Source organism: Amblyomma americanum, chromosome 2, assembly GCF_052857255.1.
Source record: "Amblyomma americanum isolate KBUSLIRL-KWMA chromosome 2, ASM5285725v1, whole genome shotgun sequence".
In the NCBI taxonomy this organism is placed as follows: Eukaryota; Metazoa; Arthropoda; class Arachnida; order Ixodida; family Ixodidae; genus Amblyomma; species Amblyomma americanum.
In genome coordinates, this window is record NC_135498.1 from 28,957,963 (window position 1) to 28,979,998 (window position 22,036).

At 46.9% G+C, this 22,036-nt stretch overlaps 1 protein-coding gene and 1 pseudogene across 1 annotated transcript in view; both read left to right on the forward strand.

Annotated features, from left to right (window-relative positions):
- Nucleotides 1–22,036, forward strand: part of LOC144120867 (piwi-like protein 1) — a 66,729-nt gene that overhangs the window by 23,170 nt on the left and 21,523 nt on the right. The window contains exons 8-14 of the mRNA XM_077653635.1: nt 9,961–10,069; nt 10,692–10,815; nt 11,670–11,787; nt 18,974–19,091; nt 19,624–19,811; nt 19,988–20,136; nt 20,240–20,364. Of these exons, the coding sequence (XP_077509761.1) occupies nt 9,961–10,069; nt 10,692–10,815; nt 11,670–11,787; nt 18,974–19,091; nt 19,624–19,811; nt 19,988–20,136; nt 20,240–20,364 (931 nt within the window). The remainder of the gene's footprint in view (nt 1–9,960; nt 10,070–10,691; nt 10,816–11,669; nt 11,788–18,973; nt 19,092–19,623; nt 19,812–19,987; nt 20,137–20,239; nt 20,365–22,036) is intronic.
- Nucleotides 3,892–4,947, forward strand: LOC144118305 (uncharacterized; annotated as a pseudogene).

A 22,036-nucleotide genomic window follows, 5' to 3' on the forward strand; every position in this document is an offset into this window, starting at 1 on the left:
GAAAACAGTCCGACTTCCGCTTCGTTGCTGGAGTTGACGCTAGTTCTCGAGTCTTTTCTCGGTTCTGATGACGTCTCGCTGCACATCTGAGGGCCGCAGCATCACAGTATCGTGGCGTATGCGGCCGCTGGTAGTAGCTGTCTCTCGGGCTGAGGAACGCGTTAGGCCTACTTCGACCTCGGTACTGTCGTCGACTCGATCGTTCGGCGCAGAACTTCCGTCGTTCTCAGCGCAGACAGCTGGAGCAGGGGGTCTCTTGAGGTTATTAATCAAGGACTTTTTTCTCTTCTTGCTGAACTTCTGCCGCGAATGAAACTTGCGCGCTGATCCAGGCATCACAGTGCGTTCTCGCTTCGGCTCGATACAAAGAAAGCGCCGCGTCTCCCCGCGGCTTGGCCGCGCAGAGCAGACGATGCCAGCCAGCTCCACCAATCGGAAGGCGACCTGCTGTCACGTGTGCCCAGGCAGCCAATAGGCTCGCGAAAGGCACCTTTTCTTTTTTGTTATTTGCCAGGCAACCAATGGACGAAAGGAAGCAGCAGTGGCGGGAAATCGAAGACGAAAGACGGCTCTTTCAAACGAGACCAAGATGGCTGCGGTGCCGCGCATGAAACGGGAGCTATGCGGCGCGGAACACAGCTGTTTCGGAGCCGATTTCAGCGCAAATTCGGGCGACGTAGATTATGTAAATTTATATTATGACTAAAATACTGATCTTAGAGGTGAGAAACTTGGCAGATAGGTAGATAGATAGCCGCCGATTTCGAAAATACCGGTTTCGAAAATTTGATTTTTTCGCGAATTTTTGGCCCGAAAGACCCGTGTCCCCCCTTAATTAATTTCATTTCCACCTGCCATGGTGGGCTGGTTACCTACAACTGGCGGGCAGGTTTTCCACCTGACCACTATGACAGGTGTGCCACCTGCTTTTTCATAAAACAGACATCGGCTTTTCTCGTGGACCTGACCTTTAGTGCTATCACATTAATAAGTTGTGAAGTCCTTGGCAGTGTTTTCTGATTTGACGTATAAATCCCTTACAGGGTTTTCTTTTAGTAGCAATACATACAGTAAAAGCGGCTTAATTCGACCCCCATTAATTCTGAACTAATGGGGGTCACACCCTCGCCGCTGAGCAGTTTGTGTGGTTTTGTCTTTCTAGTGCACTGAAACTGCTCACTCATCATGTGCCATTTTGGCGTTTGTGTGATGAGGGCTCCTCACACGTTACGGTGCCGCTAATGAGGGGTGTGATGAGGTAGCAGTGGAGTTCTACTACAGCGCACCATGAAGGATGTGGGTGGACCTTAAGATTTTGGAGCAGTTCTGCTTCGATGCTCCTGACAGTGTTAATACAAAAATTGTTGATATAAACGTGAAAAGTAGTGTTTGGCGTATTGTTCTCATCTCATTCGGGTAACCATTGCCCAGTCTTTCACCAGATAATTTTACCTTGAAGCAAGCAGTTCTCTAAGGGAAGACGCAAGTCGAAAAGTCGAGGTTTTCTAAAAAAAAAACCCCCTTTTTTGTTCTAAGGGGGGAGACTGCTCTTGGAGACAAAAAAAAATCGATTTTTTCAAAAATGTAATTTTCGAAATCTGCAGCTGTTTCTCTACCAGCCTGTGAATTTTCTAATCTCCGGAGCCAATAATTGAGCTGTAAATTGAGTGGATCCAAGCTCTCTCTTGGCAGATTTTTGCGCGATAACGGCTTTTTCCGCGACATTCTATTATCGTTTCACAGCAGCGATCGCAGCCATCTTGGTCTCATTTGGAAGAGATGCTTTTCGTTTTGAATTTCGTGCAGTTGCTGCTCTTTTATGCTTATTGGATGAGGGAGAAAATGCCGCCAAAAAGCAGTCGCAACGCACGAAGGCTGCAATCTAATTGGCTGAAGGGCCTTGTGTCATCTGCTGGAAGCGTCTGTTGAGCGCAAGCGGTAGCCATCTTGTCAAGGTGTGTTCGCTGGTGCGTCTCGCAACGATGTCAACGCCGGCGTCAAATTACCGCACGACTCACAGATACGGGAAAAAGGGGAAAAAATCGCTCATTAGCAACCTGAAGGAGAGCGCTAGGTCACCTCGAGTAGCGCGGACACCGCAAGCGCCATGGATACGCCTCCGCCAGCGGATCGGGAGGTGCTGACCGAGCTAGGCCTAACTGCGGTGTCGGTCGCGAAAGCCTCATCGGGCAGTGGTCGTGTTCGTCATGGTACCCCAATGCTGCATCGTTGTGACATCGAAGAAATGGACAAGCTCAGGAGAAACTTCAGCAGACGGCATCAGCGGCAGCAACAGAGTGCAAGGCAGCGTTCTTCGGTAGAATGGGAGACACTGCAACTGCCCCACTTGGCGACACTTTCTCCATCGTCGGGTTGCGTTTGGTGAACGAGATGCTGGCGTCAGTAAAGCGCAAAGTATTCAATGGCGACGTGACGACCGAAAAATCCGACAGAGTACGGCCTCGCCGCCAAACTGACCCTGACATGTGCGAACTGTGGCGACATTTCATCTCGATGGAGTTCGCCGCGTGTGGAGACCGACCAGACAGTGAGCCCGTTCGCGGTGAACATCCTCGCCGCGCGCGCGATGCAGTCAACGGGAAACCAGCGTGCTGCGTTCAATGACATATTTTCGGTGATGAACATAGCCCACCGCGGTCTGCATTAAAAAACTTGAAGAAATACGTCAAGAAAATGTTGACGCCCGCGGTGGATTGTTCGGCTCAGAAGTTGACTTCCGAATGTGTGCAATCAGTTAGGGAAGTTTACATGGAGTTGAATGTGCAGAAAATCGGCAGCGCACACTGAAAAAGTGCCATTTTAATCACTCTGGTCATACAGACTACACCCCAGGAGGCTATTGGACGTCTGCTAATGCCAGTATGTGAATAAATTTGAAGCGCTTTGCCATAAACAACACTTCGTTTGTTTTTGCTGTTTTTCTCAAAATGAAAATTTTGGACTCATAGCAAATCCCAAACTAGCCTATCTCGGCGTCTATGGCAGTTAGAACGATAATTCTTATTTTAGCATGTAGCCATATGTGTAGACTAGGCAATGTTGGGAGCAGAATTTGTAATTAAAGTTCAGAAATTTTTTAATTTGCTCTAGTTTTTGATTGCAAATTGGGCACTATTTGTACCCTGAGTTTCAAAGTCTCAAAACTACTTATGATGGTAAAATTAAAAAACTGTTTCCAACATTTCATCTCTCTGTGTTTCTAAAACCTAACCAAGTGCAATTTATGAACTTTTATGATGTGCTTTTTCTCTTGATTGTTCTTATCTTTGAGAGGGTGTTAATTAAGTGTATCTCAGGAACTAATCAATCAGCCTATCATGAATGAAACCAATGGCATTTTTGGAATCAGCACAAAAAACTAGTCAACGTTGTGTAATTGAATTAAATTTGGTGTAGAAACAAAAATTTTTTCTTCCAAGAGCAGTCTCCCCCCTTAAGCTGCATTGTCGTCTTTGGTCTATAAGCTTTTATTTCTGTAAATATCAAGCCGAAATTCGCGCAAGAAGTCACCAAAAAATGCGCCTAAGTGAGCGACGGTAACTCTATAATGCACTGAAAGTTTAGAAAATCCGCGCCGTTTGCATCGTTCTCACGCAATCGAGCCTCACCGCCCGCCATTTGCTATCATCGGTGCGTGCAGTGCCAGCCCTTTCCTCCAAGGTTCAATGGCTGTCAGTCCCATATGTTCACGGAGAATAAAAGAAAAACGAGAAAGAAGATGAGACTGTCACGTGTTTTGAATTGCGCGCCATGCAGCACGGCGTCGCCATTGGACGCCGGTGCTCCTTTTGTGCAGCAAAGCCGAACCACCGCTGCTGCGCGTTCTCGCTAGCCGCACAGTTTCCAGTGTTCTCTCCGCGTCTTCCTGAGATGACTAGCCCGAAAAAGTGCAGCTTCGACACCCGGAAGTATCGAACTCGGCACAAGTACCGAGGGAAACGGCGCAAGACTGTTAAAAAAATGACAGCCGGGAACGATGCCCCGCAATGCTCCGTTGGTTAGGCCTACCGCCGACACCGGTCACCGCAACAGTTGTGAAATCGATGCTGCTGTGGATTTCGTCAGTGCATCGCAGAAAAAGATGGAATTCTTCAAATGTGAATCAAGGTCGGTCGGTGCCCCTGCTGCTGTCACGGCGTTGTGCGAGATCGGCGCATTGACGGCACTGGTTGCAGGTTCGGCATACCTTACTTGCTACGGAAACTCGCCGTCCGAGAAGCAGCTGAGAAGCGCAAAGGACTATCGTCGTACTTAGAGCTACGCTGCGAAAATCCCGACTGCCCTGAATCTCTGCTTTCATTAATGCACACGTCGAAGCGGATCATTTCGGCCGGTGAGTGCGGTGACCCCGGGGCGAACATTCGCTAGGACAGCGGGAGCTCGTGCGACGGCTTTGCCGTAAACTTGAAGGCAGTTTTGGCAGCGCGTGCTATAGGTGCTGGATATGACCAGCTTTCGCGATTTTGTGCAATCATCGGCCTTTCAAAACTGCTGCATCACAAGACATTCCTTGCTAGTTCTAAGAACAAGTTCCATGGTGCTGCAATGAAAGCTGTTCGCCAAAACTTGGAACAGGCACGAAAGGTGACGAAGGACGCCGTTGGCGGCGGCGATGTGCCGGTCATGTTTGACGGCACATGGCAAAAAAGGGGCCATATAAGCCACAACGGAGTGGGCATAGCTGTGTCCCTGGGTGCAGGTCTTTGCTTGGACTTGGAAGTCCTTTAAAATTACTGTCTTGCTTGCAGTATCCACAAGCCCATGGGTGATGATGATGAATTATTGCAAGCCTTTCATCGCCCTGTACGTGAAAAAAACACCGAATGTTCATCCCATGCAATGGAACCTGAAGCAGCAGTGCGCATATGGTAGGGGACTTTGTCATACGGGACCCCACTGCGCTTCACAAGTTTCTTGAGACGGTGACAGCAAAGCCTATACTGCCGTCTGTGGGGCTGAGGTGTACGGTGACACTTTCATCGAAAAAGAAGAGTGCACCACGTTGCAAAACGCCTAGGCACTGCTCTGCGAAATTGACAACGCCACTGCCACGAGGTCAGAAGCTAAAGGTCACAGCCCACCAGCTCAAAAAAATAGGGAAAAGAGCAGGTGTGCATGTGGTGTTTCCCGCACCAGAGAAGCTGTCGAAACTGTGCAAGAGGGTAAATTCCACTTTTACTGGCAGCGATTCCTGCACTGTTAGGCCCAGGCAACCTTTTGTAGAGTGCGCAAAAAACGTAGTGTACTCTATACCTTTGCCTTGCGGCCGAGCCTACGTTGGCCAAACTGGCAGATGTCTAAACGAGAGGCTCATGGAACACAGCAATAGTGTCATCGGGGCATCCCGTCATCTAGGCATACACTGCCGTGATTGCCAACAGTGTAAGGAACGTGGTCCTTTTTTGGGAAAAACAACAGTTCTTCATAAGTATGTCAGCAAAACTGCCAGGGAGATAGCAGAGGCTGTTGAGATAGCAGAAAAAGGAGATTATTGTGTCAGCACCGTCGGGTCGGTAAAGAACGTCGGGTCTTAGGAATTTCCAACTAGGGTATCATGGTTTTTGTTCTTGTTTGCGTCCTGACTTTTAGGTTTTAGCTTTATGTTGTCTTCCTTGTACCTGTGATGATGTGTTTCCTTTGCGAATTGGCGCTGCTACCAGTCTCATGCCCCTGTCACACGGGACTTCTTCTCGGCCTTTGCCGTAAAGTTGTCTTATTGCACTAAAGGAGGAAAACCGAAAAGGAGCAGTGACGCTGCTACACGGCAAATCCAAAGGCGCTAGAACGCGGCCTCCGTGAATGCCAAAAGTCACCGCTGTGTGTGAAGCGGCGCTAGTAACATTATGAAATTAAAGCAGACGGTAGCACTTCAGCTAAGAGTGCATTCATTTATGTTGGAAAAAGTAGCTATCACGACAATAAACGAGCGTTCTGACGGTGAGAAACGGATATTTTGAAACAGTTTCTTTTTCTTTTTTTTTTCATCGTTCTCTGTCAGACCACGGTAGGCGCACTTTTCCGTTCGGCTCCTCGTTGTGTTCGAGAAGCATGCTTTGTTGCTCGTGTCTTTGTGCACACAAGCAAACTCAAAACACGCACTCAACAAACAGCAAACGAAGAAAAAACAGCAAAGCGAGATGCGCAAGCACATGTGTGTCGATGCGGCTGCTGAAAAGCGTTCAAGTCCTCTCTTAGCAGTGTGGATGTCTTTAGTCATAGCCTCCTCTACGGTTAAGTGCACTGTAACGCAAAATTAACCATTGAATAAGATAAATTAGATATTTTTTACGGTTTCAAAACTAAAAATTGCGTCAATTTTTTATTCTTTGAGCTCGCTAGCTGGCGCTGCCGTCTGGGTTGCTCCTTTAAGCAACTTTAAGGCCGCTGACGGCCACCTTTATTGCTACGGAACTTTATTGCAAAGGTCTCGACGCTTTGCCGTGTAGATGCGCGTCACGCGCCTTTGGGGCAAAGGACCTTAATTTCTAAGGCCTTACAAGTGCCCGTGTGACAGGGGTATCACATGACTTTCCTTTTCGTTGCTGCGCATGCCCGCTGTATGCTATATGTAGTCGCTGCGCGCAGCAATAAACGTTGTTGAAGTCTGCGCTTTGTGGTGTCTCCCCTCAAGTCCATGTTTGTCTTTGCGCTGTGAATGTAAGCATTTTATTAATGTAGTAATAATTATGAAATATTCAGGGAGCATGTATTTTTGCGCGCTGATTCTAAATACCGTATAAACGCGTGTAAGGGCCGTGCCCCGTATTCCCAAAGGAAATATTTGAAAAAAAAAAATCCATGTAAGGGCCGCACCCAAACTTTCCAGGAAACACGCAAGAATAGCCTTCGAAATACATGCGCACAGGAGCTTCGAGATGCCGCCCATGGATGGCGCCCGAGGCCACGGGTCATCATCTTTTCTTCTGCCGCGAGCTTCTGCTACTGTACTTCCGCTATCCATAGCGGCATCGGTATCGCCAGGTCTAACTTTGTTCTGTTCTGGCTGTCAAAGCATGCGTTTTTTGGTGGTTGTGTTAGCGTGGTAGCTCGGCATAGTTGTTGCTCTCGTGCGCTGTCGTTCTTCACTTTTTCATGAACTGCCTCCGAGCATTGTCACTGTTGCACGATGGGCAAGCACCTCAACAGCTACACGGCGGGCTTTAAACTGAAAGTAGTGGAGTTCGCTCTCGAACACGGCAAGCGTGCTGCGGGCAGAAAATTTGACGTGGACGAGAAGTGTGTCCGACGGTGGTGCGGACAAAGGGATGCATTGAAGAATACCAGCTCCAAAAAGCGCGCTTTCCGAGGCAAGCCATGCAAATTTCCTGAGCTAGAAGAAGAGCTGCTATGCTATTCAATGGAAGTGTGGAACAATGGCTACGCGTTGACAACGGACATGCTGCGCATGAGGGCACAAGCCTTGGCGCGTGCTAAAAAGCATACCGCACGAGAACTTCAAGGCTAGTGCCGGCTGGGTACGAAGATTTCTGAAGAGGAAGGGCCTATTATTTCGGTGAAGGACCACGCTGTGCCAGCGGCTGCCCCCCGACTACACCGACAAGGTGCTCAGCTTTCAGAAGTATGTCATCGGTCTGCGTCGTGAGCACAACTATATATTTTTGCAGATAGCGAACGCCAACCAGACCCCCGTGTGGTTCGATTGTCCCGAGAGTTGCACAGTTGAACTGAAAGGAAAGAAGAGTGTTTTCGTGCGGACAACCGGCGCGGAGCGCCAACGGTGTACCGTTATGCTGTGCGTCACCGCGGACAGGCGGAAGCTGCCCCCCTATGTCATCCTGAAAAGAAAAACGATTCCTAAAGGCGTTTTCCCCAAGGGAATTGTAGTTCGCGCCCAAGAAAAGGGCTGGATGGACGATGAGCTTGTGCTCGACTGGGTAAAAAGCGTTTGGGAGAAGCGCCCAGGCGCCATGCTGGCACGACGATCGCTCCTCGTCTTGGACAGCTTTTGCGGTCAATTGACGGGTAGGGTTAAGGAACGCCTGCGCGGTATCTGCACAGACATGGCCGTGATACCGGGCGGCCTCATCGGCATGCTGCAACCCCTGGATGTAAGCGTCAATCGGCCTTTTAAGGTTGAATTTCGAAGGCAGTATTCGGAATGGATGGCCAATGGCAATCACGACGAGACGCCGATAGGGCGGCTTAAGAGGGCACCGCTCGCGACTGTGCTTGGATGGATTTTGTCCGCGTGGAATTCCGTGTCGACCGACATTGTAACCCGGAGTTTCAAAGTGACTGGAATTTCAAACAGTTTAGACGGGACCGAAAACGACTTTCTGTGGGCTGAACATTTACCTGAACACAGCACCAGCTCGGAGTCTGAAGACTCCGTGAGTGATGCCTGAACGGTAAATAAATGCCGCGCATTCCAGATTGATTTGCTTTCACTTGAAAAAAAAATTTTTTTTTTCGAAAATCGCTTCTATGGGCCGCACCCCGAAATTTGCCCCCCGAATCTGGGAAAAAAAGTGCGGCCCTTACACGCGTTTATACGGTATGTAATTTAATTTCATGTAAAACAATTTATTGGGCACTTTATAATTTTTATGCAGTTAATTTGCAAAGAGCTTGGAAGAAAATTTGCTGTAGGAAAATCGCTGAAATGTATGCCATTAGTTCGTCTTGATACTAAAGAATGCAATAAGGGTAAAATTATCATCCTGGCTATTATAGAACTTGAGTTGTAGGGTATTGAAGCTGCCACTTTAGAAACGAGAATATACACTTTTCTTCGCATTTCTGAAGCGACAACTTTAAAACCCTATAACTTACGTTCTATGATAGGCAGGAAGACAATTTTACCCTTATTGCATTCCTTAGTATCAAGGCAACCCAATGGCATACATATCAGCAAGTTTCCCGCAGCAAATTTCTTTCAAGGCTCTTCACAAGATACATGCATAAAAATTCATGGAATTGTTTTACATGAAATTAAATGTGATATTTAGAATCGGCACACAAAAATACATGTTCCCTGAAGGTTTCTAAACTGTGACTTCATTAATAAAATTTTTCTTTTCAAGACCAGGCTCCCCCCTTAACAGCTTTTGCAGAGTATTTCTGTAATTTGAAGTTTTTTTCGGTCCCTCGAAGTTTGAAATAACAAGCTTTTGCTCTATTAACCAAGGGTTCGTTAACCTAAATCCATTCGTGACTCAACCTCTACCTTTCTGTAGTCTACTTTATTTGGGGACTGGTCATGCTGTTAATAGGCAGTTGTTAATATTTAGGAAAGGCTTGCAAAGTTCCTCTGCACCCTTTTCAAAGCCACTAGTGTTCCACAAGGCCAAATGGATTGTAAACCCCTGATGTTAAAAGGAGCTTACAAGGGCCCCAGGGCATGTCTTTTCCTGGTTTTTTGTTTTAACTAGTGCCTGCTATTTACCAAGTTTACTTGTGTAATGAACCCAGTTTTTTTTCTTCTGAGAAAAGTTTACAGCCATTTTGACGGGAGTGTTCACTATGCGAGGGGAAAAAAGTTTTTAGACATCTATCCATCCATCTACAAAAGCATGGTGTTGACAGAGTTGTGCCCCCGCGTTCAATGTGTTCATGTCGCCGTGTTTAACATTGTTCGCTTCAAAAGGTGTTTTCCTGTTCCAAAGCGCGATCAGACAGTCGACAGCACCAGTCCTTCACGGCAAGATAACTCTTAACATGCTGAACGCTGGCACTGAAAATTAGTTGCGCGTTCATTACATGAGGTTTAAAAAAATTCTCCGCAACCAAAGTTAGGGGATGGGTGCATTTTGAGTGGGTTCATTACCCGAGTAGGTTCATTACGCACTAAATACGTTATATATATTTTATTCATACCTGACAAAACCAGCTCTTCGTCCAGTCTTGGATTCAGTAGTTTTCTGAGAGACATGCCTCAAGTGCAGTGTTTTAGATCTTGTTCTTTCACTCTTTTTACAGGTACAACAACAGAACGTACCGTGTGGATGACATTGACTGGGCCAAGAACCCACAGCAGACGTTTGACACCAAGGAAGGTCCCATCACATACCTAAAGTATTACAAGGATGTAAGTGCTGTTTGTTTGGTTCCCAGTAGCTGCAGTAAGGTTGGTGTGCACTTGTTTTGTAATGGCAGAATAGTTGGCATGTACTGCAGCGGTGGCCTAGTGGTTTGGGTATCCGCTTTGTATGTGGGAGGTGCGGGGTTCGATCCCCAGTTCTGCCAGGTACACACCAGTGATGAATGGGCACAAGCTTTCCTCTGTCCTAGTGCTCGGCTTCTTTGGGTGAAATGCTTGGGTAATGCGTCCTTGAACCCCCACGTTGAGAAGACGAAAACACCTTGTGCCATGGCGCTTTTTGTCCCAGATGCCCTTGCGCCAAAAAATATTTACAATCGTCAGAATCGTAGGCATACTGTAAGCTATAATGGAATTCAGTGCATTAATTCGATTGAAATGGCAGCATGCCACTGTTTCGGAACGGAACACTGTTGTGATTCTGGGCTTTAATAATAGCAGCATTCATAGTACTTTACGCTTTCTCACTTTTGAGCCTTTGTTTGGGTGTTGGAATCCTTGCTTTTGCTGGCTACTTTGGTGGGGCTTTGCATGGCCGTTGATTGCTAGCTCTTTGTGGTTGGTTATGCAAGAGGCCACCACTTGTTCATCTCTCACTGTTTGTGTGCAGCACTACAACAAGGACATCCGGGACCTGAACCAACCGCTTCTCGTGTGCCGCCCCAGGGAGAGGGACATACGGGTGGGCCGCACTGACAACCTCTACCTCATCCCTGAGCTGTGCTTCCTCACAGGTGAGTGGGAGGCATTGGTCTGGCTACTATTCTAGCTCAAAAGAATTGACAAGCACCTGTTAGTGTGACTTATTCCGTGCAAAGCAGATGCAGGAATGCATATGAATAACTTTTCTAGGTAAGGTTCCTTCTGATTGCATGGGGCTCCTATTTATTGCTGTGTAGTTCCGTAAGGTCAGCCAGTGTAGAGCTGCTCGGGGACCTTATGGCTTCAAAATCTTTCAAGGTATTGCTAGACCGAATGGTACAGCTACCCATCACCCATTGTTTGCATTCAGTGGCCTCCGTGACTCAGGTGTGTGAATTCGCAAGTCGCTGATATTGCACTGTATCGTTTTGGTTGAAAAGCTGCAGTCGTTGGACTGTTGCACTCTGCTTGATTTTCCAGCCTTGCGACTGCGCGCACAGGCAGTTGCGCGCCTGTCGAGACTGTAGTGCGGCCCTCTGCTGCGCTAGTTCGGATGCGTTGAATGCCAGCCCGCCTCTTTTTCAGTTCTGTTAACTTCGGGCTTTAGAACAGAAGCTGTTGGCTGTTACCTTTCAGGAAGAAAAAGCAGACGGTGATGATGGAATAGTAAATAGGAAAATAGGCTGATCTCACTACCTGTCTGCTTCCCTATCGTAGTGTACCACATATTCTGTTCACTTTCATTGGTTCGAACTTGGGTTAACTCTAACTGCGTAGGCATCCCTGTGGAGTGCATATTAACAATATTTTACTATAGTTAATGGCGATGAGCTTGATTCAGTTCGCCAGTGTGATCATGTTGTGAGCTGCTGGCTTCTTTTAGACCAGGGCGCTGTTTTGACTTGCTGCATTCATAATGTTATGCTCTTCCTGCCTGGTGATATAGGGCTCACTGATGACATCCGCTCCAACTTCACCATAATGAAGGACTTGGCGAGTGAGATGAAGCTTGACCCCGCCAAGCGTGTTGCCAACCTTCAGGAGTTCATGAGGAACATGAACAGGTCTGTGCAGCTTGAACTTGTGACTGAACTACAAAACTATTTTGCATGGACAACATAGTTTGTAGTTGTGTATGCGGTTGCTGGCTGAAATTGGGGGCCCCTGAGCTTTCGGGCATGCTTGATTATTCAAGCTTTTCTTGGCATTGCTATATGCCCCATGAAACCAATGTATAAGAGCAATTGGAATTTTCGCACCACATGCGCACTCGCCACAGCACTGCCACCAATGCAGCTGCCGTATACAGTCGCCGACCGATTTTTCGGACAAATCCGTGAAGTACGAAAAATCACTTTATTGAGATGAAATCGGCTTAAAAATGTCGCTGATTTTACCTTGCGGAAAATTTCTTTGTGCTGGCGACGATTTGCGCCAAGGTTGTGCTTTCACTGTACACGCTAGACAGCAAGGTCACCGCATTTAGTTGGAATACTTCCCACGCTTCTTTGACTGACCCGGCGGGACCATGTTGTCCACAACCCGAGTGTGCACCACACCGATCGTTAAACACACGCAAAGATAAGGCACTTTTCTTTCAAAGCGGCGGAACCAACGGACGCAATCACAAAACGGGGAACAGATGTAACTTTGTGAAGACTGAGCGCCACTCTTTCAACGCGGTCAGAGAAACCCAATTGACGAAACGGCGAATGGCGAACATATGAGACCCGCCGCGATGGCTCAGTGGTTAGGGCGCTCGGCTACTGATCCGGAGTACCTGGGTTGGAACCCGACCGCGGTGGCCGTGTTTCAATGGAGGCGAAACGCAACGGCGCCCGTGTGCTGTGCGATGTCAGTGCACGTTAAAGATTCCCAGGTGGTCGAAATTTTTCCGGAGCCCTCCACTACGGCACCTCTTTCTTCTTTCACTCCCTCCTTTATCCCTTCCCTTACGGCGTGGTTCAGGTGTCCAACTATATATGAGACAGATACTGCGCCATTTTCTTTTCTCAAAACCTATTATTATTATTATTATTATTATTATTATTATTATTATTATTATTATTATTATTATTATTAAAAAAGGAAACGACTCTGACATTTGATGCAGCTCCTTGGTGCGCTTCTAAGTGCGCACTTCCTTTCTTCTCTCAGTCCCTACTTTATCCCTTCCCGCTGAGATGTGAGATAGCTCCGACACAATTTCTTTCCCCTCAACAACCAATTTTCAACGTATGGGACAAGCGATAACTGCCCGCGGCAACGGCGGCGACAAAAGTAAGTTGGCGGCGATGACAATCCGGCTGCCACCTCGAAGTGTCAGAGATCGCAGGGACCTCTATTGGCAACAATGAGGTAGCAAATGTGTCAAGTCAAGCCAACCTCAGCATAAATCCACCTCAATCCAAGATGGTGCCTTTTGCGCCGGCGAAAAAGCCGATAAGATGGCCGATTTTGACCCGCAGGCGACTGAAATTAGTCCGAAAAATCGAGCTTTCGGACTTTTGAAGTCCGAAATATCCATCGCAAATATGTATGCGCTTCTATGCGGCGACTGACGGTGCCTCATCGAAGTCCGAAATATCGTACAAGTCCGAATTATTGGAGTCCGAATTACCCATCGGCTACTGTAATATGTGAAGTATAATGTACCCTTGTATAAGGGCCGCACCCGTGTATGGACTGCACCCTGTTTTTCAGAAGGAAATATTAGCAAATATCCCTGTAAGTGCTGCACCCAAACTTTCCACAGGACCCACGCGGGAGTAGCCTTCGAAATGCACTCGCCGTGGCCTCCGCGATTAGCTCCGGCTGCGAGCAACTGCGCACTTGATCGCGGAGGCGATGCTTGTGCACAGGAGTTTCCAGGTGCCGCCCATGGATGGCGCAAGAGGCTGTGGCTCATGATCATAATCAACTTTTTCTTCCGCCGCAAGCTCCCGCTATCCCTATCGGCATCAGTATAAGCAGCTCAAGCGTTTTGTGGCTGTCAAAGGCACGAGAGTTGTGGTTCATCGTAGCTGTGGCTTTCGCGTGCTGCCACCGAGCGTTGCAGTTTTAGTAGTTTTCGCACGATGGGCAAGCACCTTAATTGCTAGACGGCTGGGAGTTTGCTGTCGAGCAAGGCAAGCACGCGGCGGGCAGGAAATTCGGCGTGGCCGAGAAGTGCGTCTGATGATGGTGAAACCAAAAGGATGCATTAAGGAACACAAGCTGCAAGAAAGCGCGCTTTCCGAGGCAAGCCGTGCAAGTTTCCCGAACTGGAAGAAGAGCTGCTCTGCTAAGTGATGGAAGCGCGGAACTACGGGTACGCGTTGACAGCGGACGTGCTGCACGACTTTTTGTGGGATGAGCGTGCACCGGAGCACAGCACCATCTCGGAGTCGGAATACACCGCGAGTGGCGATTGAACGTAGAATAAATGCCGCTGACTTCCTGATTGGTGTGTTTGTACTTCAAAAAAATTTTTTTTTCGCCCAAATCTCGTTTCCAAGAAATACGGCTGCTCTAAAGCTCAAGGGGGGAAGAGGGCCTTAATGACAAATTTTTTAATATTGGACTTAGCAAAATGAAAACTTCAGCTATTATGTATTTTAGTGTGCCGATTTCAAATATGGTGTCCATTTTTTTGTTGTGTAGTGTGTCGTTTGTTATTAATTCAGGAATTTCAGTAAAATTATTCTGACTGAATAAATTGGCTACTCAGATTCAAATAATTTTTATCCCAGTGGATTCTACTATTATTAATGCTTGCAATAAGGGTACGTTCATGGTTCTAGCCCTTCTGCAACCAAAGTTACAATGTTTTGAAGTTCACATAAAAGTAGCGAGAAAAAAGGTGATTTTTCTGCATGCTGTTTAATATTTTCACATTTTTTCAAGAGTGCTGTTAATGGTTTTATTGCAAGCTCCAATCATTCAGCTTTTAAATAAAACAAGAATGGTGAAAATCGCATGGACCAAAGCCGGAAAAAGCTTGTCAGCAGTGTGCAGGGTGGTGCAGAAAATGAAACTGAGAAAAACGCAAAAAATGAAATCAAACCACATTACAGTGCTTAATTTTCCAAAACAAACAGCTTAGAAGGCCTATAGTAAATAGTCTGAATCACATTTTTGCCGTTGCCGCCGCTTAGCAAGGTGAAAAAATGAGGCCGAGGGTGCACACTGTATTGTGAAGCAGTCGGCCAATCGCCGCCAAATCTACGACGGCGGTAGCTCCGCAGGCAATGGCGGGTTGGCGTCCACATCTTATGCTAGGTTGCAGAAATTGCTGCCAAACTGGCGATTTTATCGTCTGCGTGCTTCGCAATTCCTTGTGATCAGCGCTAGGCAGAAATGTCTATTCTGACCCGCTGCCGCCAATCTCGCCCGAGCCTGAAATTTGCTCCGTGTCGAAGGCGGACGCCAAATCTGGTAAAGAAGCACTTATCACGACCACCGAATTGCACTCCTGTGCCTCGTTATTCCCTCTTCCGATCACTGCTTGTGAAGTAAAACCATCCTCCGGCTCTCCTTAATCCGCTGCAGCCACGATATGCACCGCGCTCGGAACGACTGCCGGAACGGCTGCCAAGGTTGCGTCATTCGCCGGTCCACGCTCAGGCACTCCGCTGCTGCTGGTTGACATCACTGCCGACGAACTTGTGTTTTCTGCTTGCTTTCTGCGGCTCTTTTTATGTTTTTTTTCCCAAAATTGTGCGCGCTCTGAACTTCCGATACGGCTTCACGCCACGGTGGTCTTTTTCAAAATGGCGTTGCAGGGCTAGCGCGGAACGTTTAAAAAATTGCGCTGGCCAATAACGTGCTTGAATTTCGCCACGTGGTGTCCAACAGCCAATAGCATTTTGTATTTTGTTTTCTGCCTTTTTCTCAGCGACCAATCGCAATAGAGCTTTTGTACTGGTGGGAAAGAAAGCTGAGGTGTCGCTCTTTCAAACGAGACCAAAGTCTCCTCGCTGCGCCGGCTACTTTTGATGTGACACTCGACTCAAAACGGCATTTTCTAACCGATTTTCGCGAGCTCTCATGTCAAAATTGCATCTTTGGGTGTCGATTTCTCGTAAACTATGCGGTATTCAGCCATGAAACTTTCACTTAACGGGGGACACTGGTCTTAGACCTATTTTCCTTATTTTTAGTCCAATACTAATGAAACTCTATCAACTTGCTGAGTTTTTTTGCTGATTTCATAAAAGAAATTGCTCTTTTAATTAATTTGTTAGTTCCTAAGATAATTTCAGTTATTTATACCTCGGTACCAAAAAAATGGCTCAATAAAAAAGAATTTTTAACCCATGCCTACAGAGTATGGTGAGTAAAGAGTGCAATAATCACAGCAGTTTTTTCATTTTACCCTCATTAGTAATTTTACAGCACTTAAAATAGCAGCGTTCAAAGTATGAATATCATGCATAGATAAACTTTGCAAAATTATAAATTCTTGAAGCGTGATTGAACTATTGTGCTTCGATTATTGCATACATTGTGCCTTCAGCTTTCCTTAGCAAACAATATGACATGTCTATCTGTCCTAGACATTGAGATATTGATGTACTAAGACAGCCAGGTGTCAAATTTTCATGGTGTTAAATCGCCTGCCCCTGCACAAATTGAGCCCACACAGAGATCTAAATTTAATATTATGGTCAAAATACAAATTTCCTGGAGGAGTAAACTGGTAGAGTTGAACAAAAATAGCTATAGGCTCCAAAAATGTCATTTTTCTAAAATTGATTTTTGGGTCATTTTTTGGTCCGAAAGGCCAGTGTCCCCCGCCCCCTTAAAGGTGCACTAAAGAGGAATCTGAACTCGTCTTTTTAACGCGGGAACTCTATCTACACGTTCCCAGCATTCTTAGAAACATAGCGTTATTGTCCTGTGTGGCCGATTTCCCTAACTAAATCTAATGAAACTTCCCGGCTCGTGCCTTTTTTTTTTTTTTAACTCAACGCGGTAGGTACGTGGATACAAGCAACACGTCAGCCAGTCCCGCGGCGGCTTTCCACTCTGCCATCGGCGGAGTGATACGCAAATCAGAGTTTGCGTGTATTTTTATTTCCATGGGCCTAATTTGTGGCCACAAACGAGCCCAGATATAATGGCCCCACTTAAGACGAACGTTCGCTTATAACGAGCGAGACCTGCGCGACCGTCAGAATATACGTTATTTCAATGGCACGAAATCACACGTATAGCGAACGTCATTAATCCACGTTGATCAGTTACAGCTAACGGACGGCGTAAACCCGGTGCCGCGATGCGAGATAAACTGCCTCCGACCCCTTCGTGCGCCGGGCGCACGGTATGTTTTCCGGGGCCTCATTGCAGGCGAACTGCAACAAGGGTCCGGTCGATGGCACCGCCGTCGCCACACATCCTCTTGAAAGCGAGGTCATCTCTCTTGATGGAGCCACCAGTCACTGAACACGGAGTCCCTCAATGCTCATCCGGAGAGCGAGCGTCTCCGCCTTCTCCTTCAGAAGGTCTCCAGATACCGGAATCCGCTTCGGGTGGCTGCCGTCTAAAATTTTTTTCTTTCCAAGCTGGAAGAAGACTTCGATGCTTCTTCAGGAATCTTCTTTTTTCGCATGTAATCAGAGACCGTCTGCTTCCAAACATTAAATTCCCAGGCAACTATGCTCTGAGGCAACCGCTCTGCACTTGCTGAACAATGGCGAAGGTTATGCCATTGTCATTGTAGTATATTTACCACGCTTTTCAGCATTCCCTGGCACGAACTGCGCGGGCACTGTCAGCGCCATTATCTACGCGACGCAATGTTTCCGTGTGACGAGTTGGATCACAGCAACCTCAACACAGCACACTAGGCAAACACCTGCGGTAACCAGTCTCGCAAACTAAAAACGTGGCCTACTCGCAGCGTCGTCGTACACGAAGAAAGAAACGAATTGGCTGCTAGATTGCCTAGACATAGCTTGGTTAAGTGATTAGGCGACCAAGTTGAGACCGGAACTGCTTTAGCCACTACCAGAACATGCAGAAACGATAATGAGCGCCGTTTGCAGCAGCGCCACCTCGTGGGGTATAGCAAGGAGGCACAGTTCAGAACAAAAATGGCATCGAACCATGCATAGACCCGATTCGGTAGGGGCAAATGCAGTCGACTTAGTTGGCTCAAGGAGTGTTAATAGAGGTTGCACGGTGCCCGAAATTTCGCGAGTTGTTATATATTACAGTCTATGGGAAGAGTGGCGGTGCTGCGATGCTGTCTGAATAATCAAGCATGTCCGTATTTTTGGAGTTCGAAAAAAGTCTGCGACTGTACTCCTGTTTCATACATCAGATGCAACGCTGTGGAAGGTACGGAAGTAGGCCGCATAAAAAAATAAAAATAAAAGGGAGGCATGTTACTCGGCGCTTGTTTTATGGCCATGTGCTCTAAGGCATGAAAATGGGGCAGCGTATTGTCAGCAATAAAAGCAAATTTAATCAAGCTCATGACAAATGCATAATGTAGTAAGCCAGCAGGCAAAGCATTTGCTATTTTTCGCTAACCTTGGGGAAAATAATACATTTTGATCATGGGCAGCGTGGACGAGAGTGCTAGGTTTGGCAGTGTTGCATCTGTTGTATGAAAGAGTATTGGCACCCATTATAGGAAGAAAAAAGAAAATTGCCGGTGGTTTAGCTCTGGTTAAACCTGGAGTGACGCGATAGCTACAGCTGGCCAAGTGGAACTTGCTCAGTTGATCTGCAACACGTTGATCTGAACCACAAGGCTCGAAATGCTACTGTTATGTAGCTGTCGCTACAAAAAAAGTCACCGTTAATGTGGGACTGAAGTGCACCAACGCCGGCAACATGTTTCCTGCAGCGACGTGCGGCCTGCTGGGCAGCAACACGCTGCTCTCTGTGTCACTAGGCCAAATGTGCTCCACACTGAAGTCTCAGCGGAAAGTGAACTTGTCACCGCTGATCACACGAGTTCCCCAATTACTGCCACCGCAATAACTTTACACGTGAGTGAATGTACAAATGATGTCCGTAACGCCTTCACCAGCAAAGCGAGTGAAAAAGTAAGCCAGGGTTGTGCCACCTCTCACCAGCGACCATGGGTCGCATGCGTGCAGTCAAGGCCATCAGCAAAACCAAAATTGCTGCCCGTCGTGTGCCTTAATTCAGAGTGCCAAGTTTGCTAATAAAGTGATTCGCCACCCTCTTTGCCCTGTGCTTACTGCCAGCCGTTGTATGAAGCGGGACTCTCATGTTTTTTTTTTTTTTTTTCAGAAATCAACAAGTTTCAAAGGAGATGAACCAGTGGGGCCTGAAGTTTTCTGAAAGCCTGGTTGAAATTGATGCTCGTCAGGTGCAGCCGGAGAGGGTGATTCACGGAAATAACATCAGGGTAATTTGTTTTGTCGTCACTACGCTTAGCCTGTCTAGTGGCTGTTTTTCTTAGAGAGACTGTCACTATGCGTGTTCCCGTAACCTGTCAAGTTATGCATTATTGAATTATCAGTTGTGAAATCCATTCAGGTTCGAACTAACTGCCTTTGTTTTACATAGGCTTGAATGGAGCGTGGAAGGACCAATTTGTATAGTTTGAATTAGTGAGGTTTGAATTAACGAGCTTCCACTGTAGTTTCATTACGATTGGACCAGAAATAAAGGATATAGGTTTAAGACCTAAACCCGCCGCGGTGGCTCAGTGGTTAGGGTGCTTGGCTACTGATCCGGAGTTCCCGGGTTCGAAGCGGCGTCTGCGTTTTTATGGAGGCAAAACGCTAAGGTGCCTGTGTGCAGTGCGATATCAGTGCTCATTAAAGATCCCCAGGTGGTCGAAATTATTCCAGGACTTCAATTGTGCCTGAATTTATAGCATGGCGTTTTTCTTCCTCTTGGTCTTCTAATGATTCTCTGAACATTTTGGTTTGCAGTCCAACGTCAACGCAATGACAGCAGACTTTTCGCGGGAGATGCGAGACAAGACTATGTTCAAGGCTATCCAGATTCGGTCGTGGGTGGTCGTGTGCACCCGTCGTGACATGCAGAATGCACAGGACTTCGTGCGCGAGCTCATGTGTGTGGGTCCACCGATGGGAGTCACCATGAATCAGCCGCAGGTGTACGTATTCAAGCTCTGCGTTTAGTCCTTGTGGGTTTGGGTGTCTTTTCCAGGCCACTTCTCTGGCCAACTTTCACAAACTCATACGTACGACTCTTTTTTTCTTCTGTTGAGTGTGACTGAGAAATGATGCACTCTTTTAAACGCTCTTATGTGATTTCAATTGTCACAAACAGGATTGCTCTGGATGATGATCGTGTGGGTAGCTACATAAACGGCCTCAAAAACGTTCCTCGTGAGACAGAGATGCTCATGGCAGTGTTCCCAAACAACCGGAAAGACCGCTATGATGGACTCAAGAAGGTCGCTTGCGTCGACATGGGGCGTGAGTAATGCTTTGTTTTTCTCTTTATGGAACATTTTCTCTGTGTCTGTTTGTCAGTCTTATCACTCAGCTTCATTGTGCTTGTATTTCTGTCCCTGCACAGTCCACACCCAGGTGATGCTTGGCAGGACCATCGGCAACAAGAAGAACCTGAAATCTGTGGCGACAAAGGTAGCCATCCAGATGAACTGCAAGCTGGGTGGAGAGGCTTGGGCTGTTGAGATCCCGGTATGCGGCAGTTTCTGTTTGTGCTCTTTTGAATGTCTGCATCTTTGTTTGGGTAGAGTCTCAAGACTGGTTAGTTTTGCTTGATTTCTTAGCTTTCACATACCGTATTTACACTACTGTAAGTCGACCCCCCCCAAATCACATTTCCGAAAAATAAAAAACTTCAGAGGTTGTTTAAGGGGGGAGGCTACTCTTAAAGAAAAAAATTTTTTTTGTGCACCAAATTTAATCAAATTGCACACCCATGACTAGTTTTTCATGCTGATTCCAAAAATGTCATTGGTTTCATGATAGGATCATTAGTTATTGAGATACACTTAATTACACCCTTCTCACTAATAAGAACAATTAAGAGAAAAAACACATTAAGAAGTTTATAAATTGCACTTGGTTGGGTTCTAGAAACAGAAATGAATACAATGTTGGAAACAGTTTTTTAATTTTACTATCATAAGTAGTTTTTAAAGACATTGAAACTCATGGTACAAATAGTGCCTAACTTGCAATCAAAAACTAGAGCAAATTAAAAAATTTCTGAACCTTAATTACAAATTCTACTCCCAACATTGTGTAGACTGCACATATGGCTACTTGCTAAAAAAAGAATTATGGTTCTATCTGCCATAGCTGCTGAGATATGCTAGTTTGGGACATGCTACGAGTCCAAAATTTCCATTTTGAGAAAAACAGCAAAAACAAACGAAGTGGTGTTTATGGCAAAGTACTTCAAATTTATTTATATACTGGCATCAGCAGACACTTAATAACCTCCTGGAAGGTAGTCTGTCTGACCAGAGTTATTAAAATGGCGCTTTTTGAGTGAGCGCTGAAGATTTTCTCGTTCACCAAGCGCAAGCTGACGATGGAGAAGCTGTCGCCGGGTGGGGCAGTTGCGGCGTCTCCCATTGCACCGAAGAATGCTGCCTTTCACTCTGTTGCTGCCGCTGATGCCATCTCCTGAAGTTTCTCCTGGGCTTTTTTGTCCCTTTCTTCTATCTCGGAAGGTTGCAGCATTTGGGTATCGCGACGAACACGGCCGCTGCCCGATGAGGCTTCCGCGACCGGCGGCGCCGTTAGGCCTAGCTCGGTCGGCACCTCCCGATCCGCTGGCGGAGGCGTACCCACGGTGCCTGTGGTGTCCGCGGTGCTCGAGGTGACCGTGGCGCTCTTCTTGAGGTTGTTAATGAGCGATTTTTTCCTCTTTTTTCCATATCTGTGCGTCGTGCTGAACTTTGGCGCCGGCGTTGACATCGTCGCGAGAAGCACCAGCGAACACACCTTGACAAAATGGCTACCGCTTGGGCTCAACAGACGCTTCCAGCAGACGACACGAGGCCCTTCAGCCAATCAGATAGCAGCTTTCAGTCACGTGCACCGACTAGCGAATAGCATCGCGCGTTGCGACTGCTTTTTGGCGGCATTTTCTCCCTCATCCAATAAGCATAAAGGAGCAGGAACTGCGCGAAATTTAAAACGAAAAGCAGCTCTTCCAAACGAGACCAAGATGGCCGCGATCGCTGCAGTGAAACGATAATAGCATGTCTCGGAAAAAGCCCCGTTATTGCGCGAAAATTTGCCAAGAGCGAGCTCGGATCGAAGTTTTATACTCCTTTTACAGCCCAAATATTGGCTCTAGAGATTAGAAAATTCACAGGGTGGTAGAGAAACAGCT